At 31.7% G+C, this 17770-nt stretch overlaps 2 protein-coding genes across 2 annotated transcripts in view; one reads left to right on the top strand and one right to left on the bottom strand.

Moving 5' to 3' along the window:
• Positions 1 to 2589: 2589 nt before the first annotated feature.
• LOC128162460 (uncharacterized) lies at positions 2590 to 5845 on the bottom strand. Its single transcript, XM_052825670.1, has 4 exons — positions 5743 to 5845; positions 4624 to 4998; positions 3145 to 3284; positions 2590 to 2856 (listed from the first exon to the last, which is right to left on the bottom strand). The coding sequence occupies exons 1-4, from the start codon at positions 5807 to 5809 to the stop codon at positions 2593 to 2595; spliced, it is 846 nt and encodes a 281-aa protein (XP_052681630.1). The 5' UTR covers positions 5810 to 5845; the 3' UTR covers positions 2590 to 2592.
• An 881-nt stretch (positions 5846 to 6726) lies between these two features.
• LOC128162143 (uncharacterized) overlaps positions 6727 to 17770 on the top strand; it is a 46956-nt gene continuing 35912 nt past the window's right edge. Inside the window, exon 1 of the mRNA XM_052825335.1 lies at positions 6727 to 6811. Coding sequence (XP_052681295.1) covers positions 6727 to 6811 — 85 coding nt within the window. The remainder of the gene's footprint in view (positions 6812 to 17770) is intronic.

Genomic DNA, 17770 nt, shown 5'->3' with positions numbered 1-17770 from the left:
TCGTAAGCACCTGCATGTGTGATTTTACTAATGAAAGGGTATTCTGACTGTTTTTTGTATCCTTTGAGTGATAGTTTGATATTTATATAAAAGCAGATAATTATAGTAAATTTATAAATATCAGATAACTAAATTAAGTACTGAATTTCATTTTTGTTATTGACTGAAATATCTATATCCTCGTCATATTGGATAGTTGTGTTTATACTTTCATTTTAAAATAAATGTTTTTGTCGGGGTCTTAGGGTATTGTGAACATTATGATGATGTATTAAAAGACTCTAGTCATATACATGTATTATTGGTTAAGGATATATTAACAATATCATTGTTGACAGTTAAATTTTAATGTTTAAAGTTCATTATATTGGTTTCTTTAATTTTTCCCCCTTAAATTTGGTTTAATGCAGTTAAAAAGACAATTTTGCATTCTTATTAAGCAAGTTTACTATGGTTTACCAATCCTAGTACATTTTCCATATAATTTTTCAATTATGTCTAAAGCCTGCACAATTTGACAGAACCGCTTAAGATTAAGAATTGCTTTTATCAAAATGCGTTTGTATAAGAATAACTTTTTTCAGCAGCATCTACTAGTAAACCTGTTGCTTCAAGATATTTGCTTTTGATAAAATGTAAAGGAGTTAAATCTTACTAACGTTATATTTGATTTATGTTCTTTTGCTTACTTAAATGTTGAGATTTATTTTTGCTGGTTTTGAATAATTTGCTGTGAAATGGTCTCTACCGCTGCTTTTATTTTCATCTGTGTGAGAAGAAAATGCCTTGTCAGATTAAAAAAAATCAATAGTAAAATCATTTTTATTTTCATTTTTTTCCCTTTGTATTACATGAACAACATGCACTCATGAAATAATGAAATATATAGACATTATAATTAAAAAATCTTTTTTTTATCATCCCTGTGCGTATTGACTTATAATGAGCATTGATCAGAGTGTCAACGACAATTGATGAAAAACTCTTCAAAAATATAAAACCTTCGTCAAGAATAAAATGGTGAAAGCAGGACCTTTTGTCGACAAAAATGCATAGAGTTGTTCACCACTTGTAACGTATTCTTCAGTTTTTGTATAACTTCAGTGATCGACAAACACTTCTGAAAATAACAAAAAAGGAAATTAGCATCTCTTTTAAGTTTATCATAAGTTTTTAGAAATGATTCAATACTATGCATTTTGAAATATTATTACCCAGCAAGCAAACCATCTGAAAAGTATATATAAAAGATACTTGAAATGATATATCAGATGATAAATGATTGAGAATAGACAAAAAAGGCTGGATGGTCTTGGCTATTTTAGTATTTTAATCTCCTTGCGAAGAATTCTGTATCAAGATATAGGAAAGCCTACAATTAGCTACTAAATTTTAATGGCTACCTAATGATAGTCCATGGCCCAAAAATCTTTTAAAATTTTAAAGATAGATATGATTAATTTATGGATAATTAAAAAAAGGTAAAACCATTAAAGCTGCAGTTCAGAGTTTGAAAGGATAATTGCAATGTTCTTACCTTTATGTTGAGAAAACAAAAAACTCTGTTAAATATGATTTTTCAACAGCAGTTTTGTGGAAGGCGAGTGGTTGATGGGATTTATTCAATTAAAGAATAAGGGTGATATCATCCAGCGAGAAATCTGAAGACCTTCATGTATTTCATTGCTAATCTGGTTTGATATATGTTTACACATTAATGCTTGCTTTTGCAACCTAAATAACGTTTACCAAAGAAAGGCTTCTCAATTGCAAGGGAACTTTAATTATTGTAGATAGAATATTTCTCAAAACGAAATACTCTTAAACATAAACATATAATTTAATTTCTGAAAATCATAGCTATTTGTCTCTAGTAAGCAAAATAAGATATTTTTACTTATTGACCATTAGAGAACAGGCTATTATAACTTACCTGTAATTAAAATGTATACAAATTTGTTTTCTACCTGCATCTGATTACCTCTTAGCCACCACTTTTATGATATATTTATTATTGTTGGTAAGTTATTTGCTGATGAAACTTTGCAGATTTAAAAAAAAATATAACTTATATAACTACAATATATTATATATAAGTAGTAATGTCAATAACATCAACCGTTAGTACTTTACAAATATATGTATCTACATTAAAGTTACCATCTGCGCTACCTGTTCCGCTCATATTCATCCAATGTATTGACAAAAACACGTTTGCGGAAAATTCTTTTACGGAAAAACAATCTAAATTGGCGAAATGATAATTTTCGGAAGACGACGGTTATGCTTCAATTATCATTTTATTGGCTTACAATTACGATATAATTATGAGACATTAATTACTTCCTTAAACATAGCAATTAATTGTTTGAATATGTGAATATGCTTGTGTTCTCCCTTGATAATATCATACATGCATTAATAATGAAATCGCCAATTTTCATTTTACCTCATCAAACATTAAGATTTTTTCCTTGAACCTGGTTACTGAATATCCTATATGTAAAGTCTTAAAGTTTGCCGTAAATGTTGAAATTTTAGTATTATGAAATATATAATTTATGTCTTTACCATTAGGTCTTAAAAACAATTTCAGCCCTTACCTTCTTCCAAATCGCTGGTTTGAATTTGTAAAGTTGAGTATGCGCTTCCATTTCCACATATAGTGCTGGATTGTAGATACCCAGATTCGCACATAATTTGGTCATCGCTACTGCCCAAGACTGAATAATATGTCATGGATCTTTGCATTATGATGCAACCATCTTTGCTTTGTGATAAAGTAGTTGTAAAAGGAGGATCCTGTAATGCCATAACTATGAAATTCCCAGATACTTTTTTGCACCATCGGATATGCTGATAAAAAAAGTTGCATGAAAATACAATTGTGTCAACTTCCTGGTTAAAACAATTAAATCTATGCATGTAATTATCGAAAAACAGATAAGCCATTGACCTCGCAACTCGGTGCAGTTTCATTTTTTATTATCATTATTCACATATATATTTTATCAGTCCAAACTATTTAATATTCACGTTTACCAATTTTAGATTTAATGCAAATCAGCGACTGGTATTTCTAAAACATCTAGCACCCTTCCGAAAAAAAAATGATGCTTATAAAACTATTATTATTTAGATTACCTGGCTTGGTCTACCGTTGATACTTTCAACTTCTCCTGTGCATTGTAACTGAAAGACATGCCTAAATCCTCTAAAGTCTTCCGTTTCAATCTTTGTACGAGATATGATGGAAGGCATATGCATCGTTTTTGGTGATTTCCCTGTTCAAACAAAGTGTATTGTTTTATCGAACTGATCTGCAAAAACTTAACATAAAGGAACATATACGAAATTTCCACAAGCATATCTGATTTATATTGTCATATAATTTTTTTTATTTTTTTTTTGTTTGGGGGGGGGGTCTTTAAAACATAATCAGTATAGCCTAAATCCGTTGTAATATTTGAAAAAAAGATATCTCGTATTAGGGATCTCCTTTTTTTCTGAATTAACGCACATGATATATAGAGAATATCTATTATGTAATCAGTTGCGATGTTTTATTACATATTCTGTTAAAGTGGAAATTATACAGAACAGAAAATTGAAACATAGTAGGTTAGTTCCCGATTTTCTGATTTTAAAACTTTTTTGATTATGAAATAAAGATTTTAATGATACGGTGTGTCAATGCGTGACTGTCGACTACATTTTGTCCCGTTTCTGATTACACCCCTAATCTTGCTTTGATCATCTATGCATTTTTAACGAGTTGATAATCGTTACGACATTTTTTGAAACAAAATATGTGAATTGTTTTTGAACAAAAACTTGTTGGCAGAAAAATACACTTTAAAAATATATCTGAATAAAATCGGTTTCGTTTGAGGACTTTTCTTTTACTCATAAAAATTTATTCTCGTCAAAATTCAAATCAGTTATAGAACAAATGCAAATAGCAAAACCCTTCCGTTTTACTGTTAAATTTCATCTCCAACAATGACACCACAGTTAAAATGCAGAAGGTGTAATGGAATAGCATTTATATGAAAGTGTAGAAATAAAATAACTGTAATGAATCTGTAATACTACACGCTACCGTAATAAAATTCAAATTTAACTTGCTTGATTTCTTACCTCTTGATCTCTTTTAATGAAATCAAAACACAGTGGGGTAAATTATTTCTTTGCAAGGACGTTTTAACTGTGAGGAACAAAATAAACGATCAGTATACATGTATCTGGGAGGGAGTTAATGATTTTACTCAGAGCATAGTCGGCTTTGATGAACTACTTGCGCCTTGAAGTTTGATCGCAAATACCCGTCTATAACACTCGTATCTATATGATGGTCTGAATTTGCGAATTTTTAGTGTGTCTGAATCCATCCTGATCTATGTTTGACATATAAAAGGGAAACATTACCGCAGTGTTTGAAAAAGAGATAAATCCTGACAATGTAGTCGATATATTTTGCATTGAAAATCATAATTCTTCAAAATCAAGACTCGTTATTTCTCTCTACATAAGAAATCGACTACCATAATTACCATAATTATAGTAAACCAGTATTTTATTTAGATTTCGATTGCCTTTTAAATGACGTTTAAATACTTTTACCTTTTTTCAACCGTAAACTCTTCTCAGATGTAAACGATAAACGACTGCCGTCCGAAAACTGACATCTAAATGTGGGATATAATTCGGGATGATCTATACACTGATCTATATACATCTTCATGAAAGCTTCAATATAGCATCCATCAGTGATAGGACATTGGCCGTCAATGGACAATCCATGAATAGAAGTACCCTTGCTCTCCAAATATACACCGGATGTGTTAAGTCTTACAAATGCTTCAAAGTCATTGGTCATTTGATTGCGAGTTTGAATTGTCATGTATTCCCAATTCTTCTGTAAACTGTAACATCGTAGTGTGATGTTGATTTCACCAATAGAGTAGCTGCTTTGATCCAGAAATAAATCAAAATATCCTAGAGAAGTAAATAAATCATTAATATTCTAATGCAGGAATGGGAAAACTAAAGTATCATGAATTCAATATTGTTTTCAATAAAAACCAAATAATTTGTATTAGTGTTAAGATGTCGAAATAAATAAAAATAAGTACAGTTAAATTAAAGGAATAAAAAGCACAGGTCATTTGAAAATAAGGTTAAATTTCAGATGATGTTGGATTTTGTGATACTATATCTATATATTTGTATCGGATACTATTGAAATCTCGTAACTAGTAACTTACATCGTTACATGCATTTAAACAAGTGATCTTTTACTGAATTTTGATTTAAGTATGCTTATCTAACTACAGAATGAATTGCATTAGATTCAGAAACGTTTGTTAAAAATTACATATGAAATACCAATAATGTATAAATTAAAAGACAAAATGCAAAATCATTTCAAAGGGGCATTTTGAATAGCATTTTGAAATAACATATTTTGATATCGGTAAGTGAATGTAAATGGTCATTATCCAAATCAAAATATCGATCTGTGATCTTAATTTATTTCTATGACATATTAAGATTCAATTTGGATATGTAATGTCGCTTTATAAAAACGAAAAATGTCTACACGTTTATAATATTTTCAAAAATGTTGATTAATAAGTTCAAAACATTGAAAAGGGTCTGCGATTTTTTTTTCAAACTGACCAAAAACATAGTTAAAACGAGAATAAAAACAGCTTTCATGAAGGAATCATTCTTACATACCTCGTGAATATATGTAACAAAACTGAAACATAAAGATCGATACAGCATAATGGAGAATCTGAGCCATTCCAACATCCGAAATACAACAACAATAGCAAAAAAAAATAAATCAGAGGCTGATTTCCATTCTATTAACAAGCATTTGTAATCCTAGTGGTAATATTTTAATCTGCCAACGCACAGTGTGAGCAAGTTTATAAATATTATTTCATTTCCTTATTAATGTATACACTGTATGTCCAATCAATTTAGTTTGGGTTTTTATGCGGCTTTTTAAAAACCGATTATAATGAATAGAGTAACTGTTTGTAGAGTTTGTGGTTTTGATGACAATTGCTTTGATTCTTTTATTTCAAAGATAATGTAATCGTTATTTATGGGTTCATGTAAAATGTATCTGACTATTGGATACACGCTATCTTTCTAGTAACAAGTCATTACTTTTGACTGTATGTTAAACTGATACCTGTTATCAGACTTTATGATTACAGAGAAAAAAATAACCGACTTTCTTGTTAAAAAGATATGATAACTACTTTTGCCGAGTTTCAGGCATATACTATCTGACTTTCAGGTTGCAGGCTATGTTACTCTCTTGGATACATGACATCTGACTTTTTGTTCATAGGTACATGACATTTGACTTTTTGTTCACATGTACATGACATCTGACTTTTTGTTTACAGGTACATGACATCGGACTTTTTGTTTACAGGTTCATGACATCTGACTGTCTGTTTACAGGAACATGATATCTGACTGTTTGTTTACAGGTACATGACATCTGCCTTTTTGTTTACAGGTACATATATCTAACTGTTTGTTTACAGGTACATAACACCTTACTTTTTGTTTACAGGTACTTGACATCTGACTTTTTGTTTACAGGAACATTACATCTGACTTTCTGGTCACAGGAACATGACATCTGACTTTTTGTTTACAGGCACATAATATCTGACTTTTTGTTCTGTACACAGAAATATGATATTTGACGGCCCTGATGGAGGACAACTGATGTCCATCGATGTCAGGGACCATTGGAGGAGGGTCAGTGTCGGCACTAGCGGTCAGTCTGTTGAGTTGTTTATTGTTCAACACCCTCAATGTGAGAGAAAAACAGGATGTGGAAATGATAAGCTTGATTTTCACGTCATTCTTACTGATGTATATTGATTTGATTGATTCCTAAATGACACAGGTATCAAGAAACTACAACATAAGCTTGTAGCTTTCTGCCATGAAGGTGCATGAATTATAGCAATTTTTTCACCGGCTTCTTTGAAAAATGAAAGCAAAATACGGGCATGAAATATATTATTATACCTCAATAGGATCATTCTATGTAACGCGATATCTGATTGGCTCTAGAAAATCACGAGCCAGGGCAATTAAACTTCATGTTTCCCTGTCATCGTCATATTTTTCATCATATCTCGCCCTTCCAATTTTCATTCCGAATTCCGTATGAAGAATCCCGAGGATGAGCATACGATGTAAATAAATAACCAATTCTATAAAAATCGTTGAAATCCTGTTTTATATCAGAAAACTGCGATAGAAAGAAACCTGTAAACATTAACTACGTTATTGCTTTATTAGAATTTAAGAACTATTAAAACCCGATGTATTCTATATTATTATACTTTCATGTTAAATACTGAAATCTGATTGTTGTAGACGCAGTTGGTAATCCGTTCTATTACCCTCAGTGTTAGCAACACACTTGGCAACGGGTAACAAAATAAATTGTTACATGCGCGTAAATTATGCATGTACGGTTCGCCCTAGAATTCCCTTCATTTCTATATTAAAAAGTAAAATTTTCTTTAAAATTTAGACACTAGGTATAATAAAATAAATAGTGCCTGTTTGAGAGGGTAACTGTTGAAACTGACACCCCTAGAAAACCATTGTCAACCTCCTCTTCGCGTCGGTTGACAATGATTTTCTCTGGGGGTTAATTTCAACAGTTACCCTTCCAAACAGGCACTATTTATATATCATTCTCTGTCGTTTGTTATGATAAACAAATTATTGCATGATTGTAAGGGGAAAATGAAGATTTTTTCCACATGGAAAATTACATAAATATGATTTTTCTGGTGGAATCACAATCACAATCATGCAGTAAATGTTTAATATTCTCTTCTTTTGACCTTTTTATAAAAAAGAATATTATATAAGGAAGGTAAGTGGAAACTTTTTTAACCAATTAAACCAAGGATAGAAAATAATGATAAAAACATAGCTAATTTAATTCAACGCCCTTAAACCTACATGTATATTGTATATCTACATGCATTTAAACTGATTTTAATCATGGTGTAATTAATATGCAGAAATAATTTTGTGTGATTTAATCGACGATGAATATGTTTTTTTGTACTTTAGAAATATGTTTTTTTGTACTTTAGAAGAGTATGTTATATGTTAGCACTGCATTCTTTATGAACAATGTAATAAGTTTTACATGAACATATAATATTTCACCAATGGCAACACACACCACTCACAGTTTACAAAACTTTTACTAGATTTTGCACATCTGACAAAATGTGTGGGAAAAGGAAGTTCACATATATATCATTTAAAGGGGAACATAGTAAAACAATGAATAAATAGATACTTTGCATATACGAATTTTCATTTGGCAACACTAAAAAGGAAATTATTTTTTTTCTCGATTGGACAAACACACTCAGGTGTAACTCTTGTCTTGTTTATTTACGCAAGTATCATAAACAAATATGCTCAGTCTTAAAACTTCCTTGTGTAGAGATGGCTCTTTCGATGAAAAGCTGTATTTTGATTTCTTTCTACTTTTCATTTTCTAACGGTGAACCTAACTTCATGTTTCCTTTTTAATTAATCAAGTAAATGTTTCAAATTTGAGTTATAGTAACATTTATAGAAATATGACTTAGTTAGTTTTTGTTTGTGTCTATATTTTCTTTTTTCAGGAATTGTGACATTGGGATAATCTAGGTCACCTACTTAAAGGGAATTTGGAAATGTGAGCCTGAAACCTTAATTCCGAAACAATACAAACGATAACTAGACATCTATTATCGAGTTCATTAGAACAGGTGTATTTAGAGAAAAAAAAGTGCATCTTTCGATAGCTTTACTATATTTTCAGTTAATGGGATGATTTAATATCAATATCAGCAAATTACAATGGAAGGATCAGTAAAGTCAAAACAATGCACTGTTGATCCTCAGAAATCCACTGGCGTTCGATTTGTCCTCAATGACGACAGTCTAATAATCGACAGTTCAGAAAGGAGACTATTTAAGAAAAAAAAAGTAAGAGTTTTCGTGAAAGTTGCAGAATAACCTTCGAGGTCATGAAATGTTGTTTAGAAATACAAAAGCCAAGGCGAAGCCGAGACCTTTATACTTATAAACAACATTTCGAGACCAAGGAGATTTTTCTGCAACATTCACGATATTCGATTCGGTGTTTATATTTCTAAACAACATTTCGTGACCAAGGTTGTTATTCTGCAACATTCACAATAACAAGAACTTTATTTCTATTCTAGTAACAGCTCCGACTATCAGCTGATCAGTTTATCTTTAGAGAGGAGGTAGTTGATCATATTTTCAATCGAGATGAATCTGATTGGTTGAGACGACTGTTCCTCGTAACCCCAAAGGTTTTGTAAGTAATACACCGGCATATTTGTTTACAAGTACATCGATCGCAGACTATCGATCGGAATCGAATGCAGACGATATATTTTTCGATGAATGAAATACAAACTTAAATTATCTATGAATTATTTTTGATTATTGAATTCGATAAATAACGTATTATCTTTTTTTATTTGGACGAACAAGCAGTGAAAATGTGTAGGGGGAGGGTCTTTAAACAGCCGCGATTAGCTCTTTGAAATAAACATTAAAGAAAATACACACGCTCTAAAGGACACATACCCGTGTTATCATTTTTTTTAAATAAAGAGCAAGTTTTTTTTAAGTCTTTATTAATTCTGTTTCAGTTGATTCATTTATTTTGTAGAGCATAATTAACAAATGCATGCAATTTTAATAAATTATTAGAATAATAACTTTAGTCATGTTAAAAAAGGGCCTTTATTGTTTGAGGTCGAAATGAAAACGGCATCAAAGTCTATGGTAACAAACTATAAATTCGCAGCAACCTTTAAAAAGAAAGTTACATTGTCCGTTGCACGTATATTTTATTTGAGGGAATGCATCAGTAGAAATAAAAAAAAAATAAAGAAAAAATGTTCGCAAATGTGTTAAGATAACGTTTAATAAAATAAAAAGTAAATCGAACTGTTTTAGCAAACATAAAGAATAACTAGAGCAGAGCTCGTGGCAAAGCCACGAGTAGGTCTTCCGTTGTTGCTGCGAGTTGAAAATATATGTGATATGGTGTCAAACGATTATAATTATTAACTTTCAGTTCTGCTTTTGTTATAAAAACGTGTTGTGATTGAAAGCCTGCATATAAAACGTGTTTTGAAAAAGAAAACTAGAGGTACTGTGAGCAAGCTCACAATTGATACCCCCCGCTAAGAAAAAAATCATTACGCGTGTATTTTTGCTATTATAGAAAATATTGGATGAATCTATTTCACTGTCCATTTTTTATAAATAACAACTGCTTTATTTTTGGAAACTGTTAATTTTTAGCTTCTAATATTTCCATTAATAAGACATGACACAGACAGAATTTAGCTTTTTTGAAACAATGACCTTGAACTTTTTCAATTGACCTTGGGTCAAGGTCATGACACACCCTTTAATCATAAGCAATCTTTGTGTGAAGTAAGAACTTCCAATGTTTCCCCATAAGAAAGATATGGACCAGACACGAATTTTGCATTTTTTCTGCCAGTGACCTTGACCTTGCCCAAATGACCTTGGGTCAAGGCCATGACACACCCTAAGGTCATAAGCAATCTTTGTGTGCAGTAAGAACTTCCAATGTTTCCCTATAAGAAAGATATGGACCGGACACGAATTTTGCATTTTTTCTGCCCTTGACCTTGCCCGAATGACCTTGGGTCAAGGTCATGACACACCCTTAGGTCAAAAGCAATCTTTGTGTGAAGTAAGAACTTCCAATGTTTCCCCATAAGAAAGATATGGACCGGACACGAATTTTGCATTTTTTTGCCAGTGACCTTGACCTTACCCGAATGACCTTGGGTCAAGGTCATGACACACCCTTAGGTCATAAGCAATCTTTGTGTGAAGTAAGAACTTCCAATGTATCTCCATAAGAAAGATATAGACTGGACACAATTGCACAGACAAGACGGACAGACAGACAGACAGACAGACAGACAGACGGACGGACAAGGTGATTCCTATATACCCCCCCCCCCCCCAAACTTTGTTTGGGGGGGGGGGGGTATAATAAGAAAATGTTTTAGGAAAACTATTTGTCGCACACAGTTTATGTAATCGTAACAAACATTATTTTAAAAAATGAGATATTTAATGGCGAGTTAAATTTTCAGAGGGTAGCAAGCATTGTAATAAACAGTATGTACTCATGTGTCATGTTAGGAATTTTGGTGTTTGTTTTTTTTAAACCGAACCCGTTTACAAAACACGTAACCTTTTCTCTAAGATAACTTCTTTATTTAAATATTTGTAAATTTTTGAAGACAATGTGCAATTTAGAATTGTTGCGTGCTGACAATATTTACAGACCCTGAAACGTACTACTACAACAAAAAAAAAAGCGTGCGACTTACGTGCGAAAAACGTTTCGTATTAACCGTTTAGCGTTTCGTGTGAATCGTGAAGCGTTTCGTGTAAACCGTTTAGCGTTTCGGACAAAGCGTGCAGAATTTCGGACAATGCGTTTAAATCGTTTCGAGCAAAGCGTGCGTGAACCATGTGAAACGTTTATCAGATTTCATTCGGAACTCTCTGACAATTTGTTTCAAAATGGAGCCCGTGTTTTACATTACATGTACTTTAAACTGTTTGTGATTGGCAAAACTCTCTTGTAGGTATTTTCATGAAGAAAAAAAATCTAGAAGAAATGATATACTTATCTTTTTACAAAACTGAATTTATTTTTAACAAACAAAAGAAAGGTATATGTATTAAAAGACGACTAGTTACAGAGTACATGTATATATAACGTTTTTATACGATGTTTCAGTACTGGTACAGTTTTACCGGTAACGAATATTTGCCAGTATCGAATAATTTTTAGAAAAATTATTGGTGGAAGACAAAGTTGAGGTTTAAAAAAATTCTAGCTAGGTGATTATAACACAGAAATAAATATTATATCAGTGCGTGAAGTTGTTTGCCATTTGCACGATTATTTACCGAATTGTTTACAAATTAAAAATGTGCCCCAGATATGAGCTGCCGGATGTTCAAAACAGAAAAAACGAAAGCCTAACTATGAAAATAAGTTTGTTATTGATCCCTATTTAGTGAATAATTAGTAAATATAATTCATTTAAAAAGATGATACATCATATCAAATAATAATGGAGCTTTGAATGAAATTACGACTTCAAATAGAACCACGTGTAGTTTTCCTAGTTACGGTTCATTGCGACAGAAGTATTATTTGGCTGCAAAAATTGATAGATATACGGGAAAAACAAAGGAAAATGGCAACTACTTATCATCAATTACTACTATAAAGTGTTTTTATGAAAATTCAATATTATAAAGTAACGGAAATGAAAAATGTTCAAGTCCAGTTTCAATTTGACCGGAAAACGGTATGATAAAAATAACGATCATATAATTTGTTCAAATGACATATTCCCACAATTGTTTTTCCTTGTTCATTTATAAGTCCATAAGTACCTCTAGTATATTTTTGAAATTAATTTGCCTCAAAATATTCGGTCAGAAGAGATAAAGGGCGCTTAATTCGATACTGAGAAACGAATTCAAAACTAGGAAACTGGAGGGGGTGTTGAAATTACTGTCTCCGTAATTCATCCTTTATATTTTCGGAAGTTTGATACAGTTTAGAAGGACAAAGAAACGCGATTTAAACAAAAAATAAAAACATTTGGAATTCCGATAATAATAGTTGCATACACGAGACACCGCATACTGATTCGTTACCGGTAAAATGACTGTACAATATTAAAATTCGCTATACATAAAAAATTAGCAGTTAGCAAAACATGATTTCTGTTGGAACAAGCCTTAATCAACTTTAACTTACACGAGCATGTTTTGATAAGCATGTATCTTTTTTAATTTATTTACATCGATAACTCTTATTGAGACCACTCGCGGCACACATAACCTCGGACATCGGGTGAGACCTGCACCTGGCTAAACCTGTCAATCAAACTCTGTGTATTTGTTTTCATTGGATAGTCAAGTGTCTCTTTTTTTGTCAATAGCCAATGGAAAAATTAATGACTTCAAGGTAATTGGAATCAGTATTTGATGAAGCACACAATTTAAATGATAGAAAATTGATTAATTATTTGAACAAAATTAAATGTAAACATAGAAAGAAAACATACTGATCATTTCTATGAATTGCGGTAAGTAAGTTCTTTGGAATCCCGATTATAGATATTTTTACAAGTAATTATTTTAATTACTTAAACCACTGTTAACGGAAAACAAGACGTAATTAACGCACAGGGATTTGCCTACAATGTACACAGTCATGCAATTAATTATTATGGGAATCTTTACGAATGGAACTTAATTCAAATAGATCATGATAATCTATATACACTGTACGCCGTTATACATGTAAGGAGCGCCGGTAATATATACGAAGATTGAGTCAAAAATTTAAATCATTTTTATTTCTTGATCTTTCAATACAATGTTAAATTACTTTGAAAAAGAATCCGAAATAGTAATTACAACTTTCTTTTTTGTTTAATCATTTGAATTTTTTCTGAGGTACATGGATATGTACAGAACATATTTATTTACGCGAATGATACGACATAGGAAAAAAAATTATCGGATGTTTGTATAACATTGTTTTCTAACGAATGTGACTAATTTAATTTTAAATATTTTTCAACATTATCAATGTAAATAATATTAGATTAATTTCCTGTTTGTATTTTTACATCGTATTCTCTGAAACCAATAAAAATACTAATGTTAAAAGAAAAATCAAATCCCGCCGAATACTGAAAAACCGATTTCAGTTTGTAATCATACGGATTTTTATTTTTGGTATTGACTATTGAGTTACGGTAACATTTTTTCTGGATGATTTTTTATTTATATTTTATGTAGTAAAAGCACCATTCCAACTGTTACTCAATTACATAACAAGAAATCATATTGACGCAAGCGTCAAATGGGCCTCAAAAATATAATTGTTGTATGAATCATTGGTTGTTTACATAAAAACACACCACAAAGAAGAAAATTAGAGTTGGTTGTACTAATTTTTATGGTAAATTTTAATATACTTTCAGCAACTTGTTTTGAAGTTTAACATTTTACTATTATCATAAAGAATCTTTCGTTACTGTAAGCATTTCTAACGGAAATTGTATAATCATTGCCATAGTATGAAGTAATAGAGAACACATTGATTTGTATATTACTCTAATACAAAGTTCAACTCATCATTTTTCTCTTGAAAATTATGTATTTCAAACCATTTTGGTTTTTTTTTTGTTGCATTTTATTGAATAAAAACAAATGCATTAGTTTAATATATGATTTCAAGGGACCTCATAATAAAATTAAAATTGATTAGTTCAAATTTTCCAGACAATTCAAATTTTAAGTTCTGTCATATTCTTGCGTAAATAATTCATATAATGTCATTTCATGATATTTTCTACCACATTTTACATGGAAATATAATAAATACACACGCAAAGTCATTTTATTTGACCCGGCACATAGAAATTCAAATATATCATTGATATAAAATTAAATGACATTCAGGTCTTTAGTATTTCAGGTCTTTAGTATGTCCCGTATACCGATCCTGATGCATTGTTTTGAAAAGAATGAAGAACTCCGAAATTTTTTGATAAAGAATGAAGAACTCCGAAGTTTTCCGAATAGATTATAGTCTCGATAAAAACGCGCCAAATACCATAATCTACTAAGTATGACCTACTATTCATTTACGAGTAAAACAAAAAATATGTGATATTTTCTAAAAGGCATAAAACATATTTATACATGCAAATTTACTTTAAATTCATAAAAATAAGCATAGTATTAATTCTATTAAAAAAGAACTATCCCGCAGAAACGCAGTAACAATATTTAAATGTGTATCAAATAACGGACCGCCTTCCGGCGGCCCGTAACAACTGATGACCCGGGGCTATATATGTTCTGAGCTGTGTGCGCTGAAGCGACACTAGATTCTCGGTCGCACGTGGCGATTGATTTAACACAGACTGACCGAATAAACAAACGGTTGGGAAAGTGAAACAAGAAGAAGCCACCAAAAATGATTTTCGACAGATCTTGATATCGTTTCGCCAAAAAAAAAAAAATACAGCGCGAGCTCCTGTCAGCGGGGCGGGAGGAGGGGGCGGGGGGGGGGGGGGGCAGCAATGAGTTCGCTTCCATAATGAAACGAACATGTAGAAAAACTACAGAAGTGATTAATATGTGACCGATAGAATCTAATCTAAAGTTGTTTAAAACTCATGTGAATATTCTTTTAAATAATCATCGAATGCCTCAACTCAGGACATTCTTTTATCGTGCTAGCACCTACCGCAAACACGTAACATGGAACTTTGATTATAATTTGATTTGATTTTAAACTACCTTGTACGCTATCGTATACACCAATGCTTAATCAACTGTACAAGTAAAATAAATTTATCTTTTCATCTTAAACCAAAATAATAGTTGAAAACATAATAAAATATAGTTGGTTCCGTGCAAAATGCCAAAATATGAAACATGAACGCGTGATAAGGTACAAGATCACGAACCGACCGCGGATCACTTGTCCAATCGTGCCGGATCTCCTCAGCCATGGGCGATGGATGATCATCATTTAAATGTTTAATATTTAGGGGGGGGGGTTGTTGTTGTTGATTTAAAACATTATTTGTACAGTTTATAAAATATTTTATATAAACAAACCAACCATTAATTTATGTCTGACGATGTTTCCGATTTGGAGTAATATCGTTCATTAATATTCATTTACACTCAAATTTAATTAAATAAATACCAAATGGACAAACTTTTATACCATAAAATTAAAACAGTTCTTGTATTTACGACTATATTAACTCAAACACGTTCATATGCATGGAAGTGTGCGTCTCGGTGTGCGAATCTTGTGTATAAAAAACCGCTATGTAGTGCAGCCGTGGCTGAGATCCTCGGCCGTGGGCGAACGATAGATTACGTAAAGGTACAACGCACAGACCCACACAGCTCAGAACCCAGTAAGCCTTGAAAATTGCAGTATAATGACCTTACTCTATCAAATAGAAGTTATTTATTTTAAACTTAAAACCCACAATTTATCTATATCTATTATTGCTTTAGATTGAGAATGACATTGCTGTTATTAATTAACTGAACGATTTCTTAATTGACACCCAATCGTTTAATCCATAAAAAACATGTGTAATCAAAACGAAAAAAATTCTTGGGTTTGCGGATAAATAAACTCATATATGAGAGACGCAACTCTCGTGTATTAGATAACCCCTGACCGCTAGGTAGTCCAGCCGCGACCATGGTGACCGATTTTCTCGGCGGCGGGCGAGGGAGAGCTTACGTAATGGTACACACCAGCTCTGATTCAAGGTAGATTTTAAATGTATGGATTAATAACTAAAATGTAATGCATAGATTTTTTTTTAATTCCATATATTTTGTGGTTTACTAGAAAAGAAAAACAATGATTTGTTTTCCAAATCCCGTTTTTAAGGGTTGAGCATTATAAGAACTTAACCAGTTAACAACAATGACTTAAACTCCTAAAAAAAGCACGTATTCTAAAAAAAAAATTCTTATGAATTAATGCCGTTTGTATAAAGCAGCATACTTTCTGCGGTGACTTTATGCGTGTTGTACGCGCAAAGACTTTCGTTAATTTGTCAAATGAAAACTGGTACATGTTAACATGTAAAGCTTTTTACACTCATACTACACAAATCACATACAAAATAACATTGTAACGACCTTTATGAGATCCCAACAAACAACTTTTCCAGCGACAGCCATATCAAAATCCTAACCGTTTTTGAGTTATTAAGCAAAATTTTTTAGGGGCCATTGGGCCTTAATTTAAGGGGCCAGTACTTTTTTATTGGTGTCAAATGAAAGCCCTCTATATTTTGCACAACTTTTATTCTACATGTCTTAACAAAATATTTTTCGTTTAAAAGATATAAAGGAAAATATGTCTAAATTTTCGCACTTTTTTGAATCCTGTTTTTTGATCCCCTACCTTTTCCTAAATAAAAAACGTAATCTAAAAACAAAAACAGATGTGCACAACTACAATGTTTCTGTTATTCAAATTCGTTGGATTCCCATTCCCTGCTATCATAGTCTCGGAGCCTTTGTCTGGAAACAAAAGGCCCTAAAATATTTTAAAAGGGGAATAACTCTTTAACGGAAAAGGAATTCTAAATTTTATGAATTGCTTCAGATAGTGTTTTGTAAAGTACATTAGCCCTGAAAATTTGAGCAAAAACCGTTCAGAAATAAGCAAGATATGAAGCCTCAAAGTTCGCGTCTAGGAAGAAAAAAAAAAAAAAGAAAAATAATCTTTCCCGCACAATAATAGAAAGGTCTTCCGTTGGAAACGGAAGACCTTAAAAAAACAAACTTTACATTTTTTTTTCAACTACAATGTTAAAGGGGCATGGTCACGATTTTGATCAAGTTTTATTTTTCTGTTTTTATTATTTACATTGCTTTAGGAATGCATTTCTACTGATCAAATGAAATTTGGCTGCCAGTCGATGAGTTATAAGCAAGATACAAGGCTCGTGCCCTGTGTTTGTTTACATAGGTTCAATATACCAGTGAAAAATCTTTTTCAAGCTGATTTGTCTATCTTCTT

This window comes from Crassostrea angulata, chromosome 9 (assembly GCF_025612915.1).
Source record: "Crassostrea angulata isolate pt1a10 chromosome 9, ASM2561291v2, whole genome shotgun sequence".
In the NCBI taxonomy this organism is placed as follows: Eukaryota; Metazoa; Mollusca; class Bivalvia; order Ostreida; family Ostreidae; genus Magallana; species Magallana angulata.
Note: the sequence above shows the minus strand (reverse complement) of the source record. Positions and strands in the feature narration are given on the sequence as shown.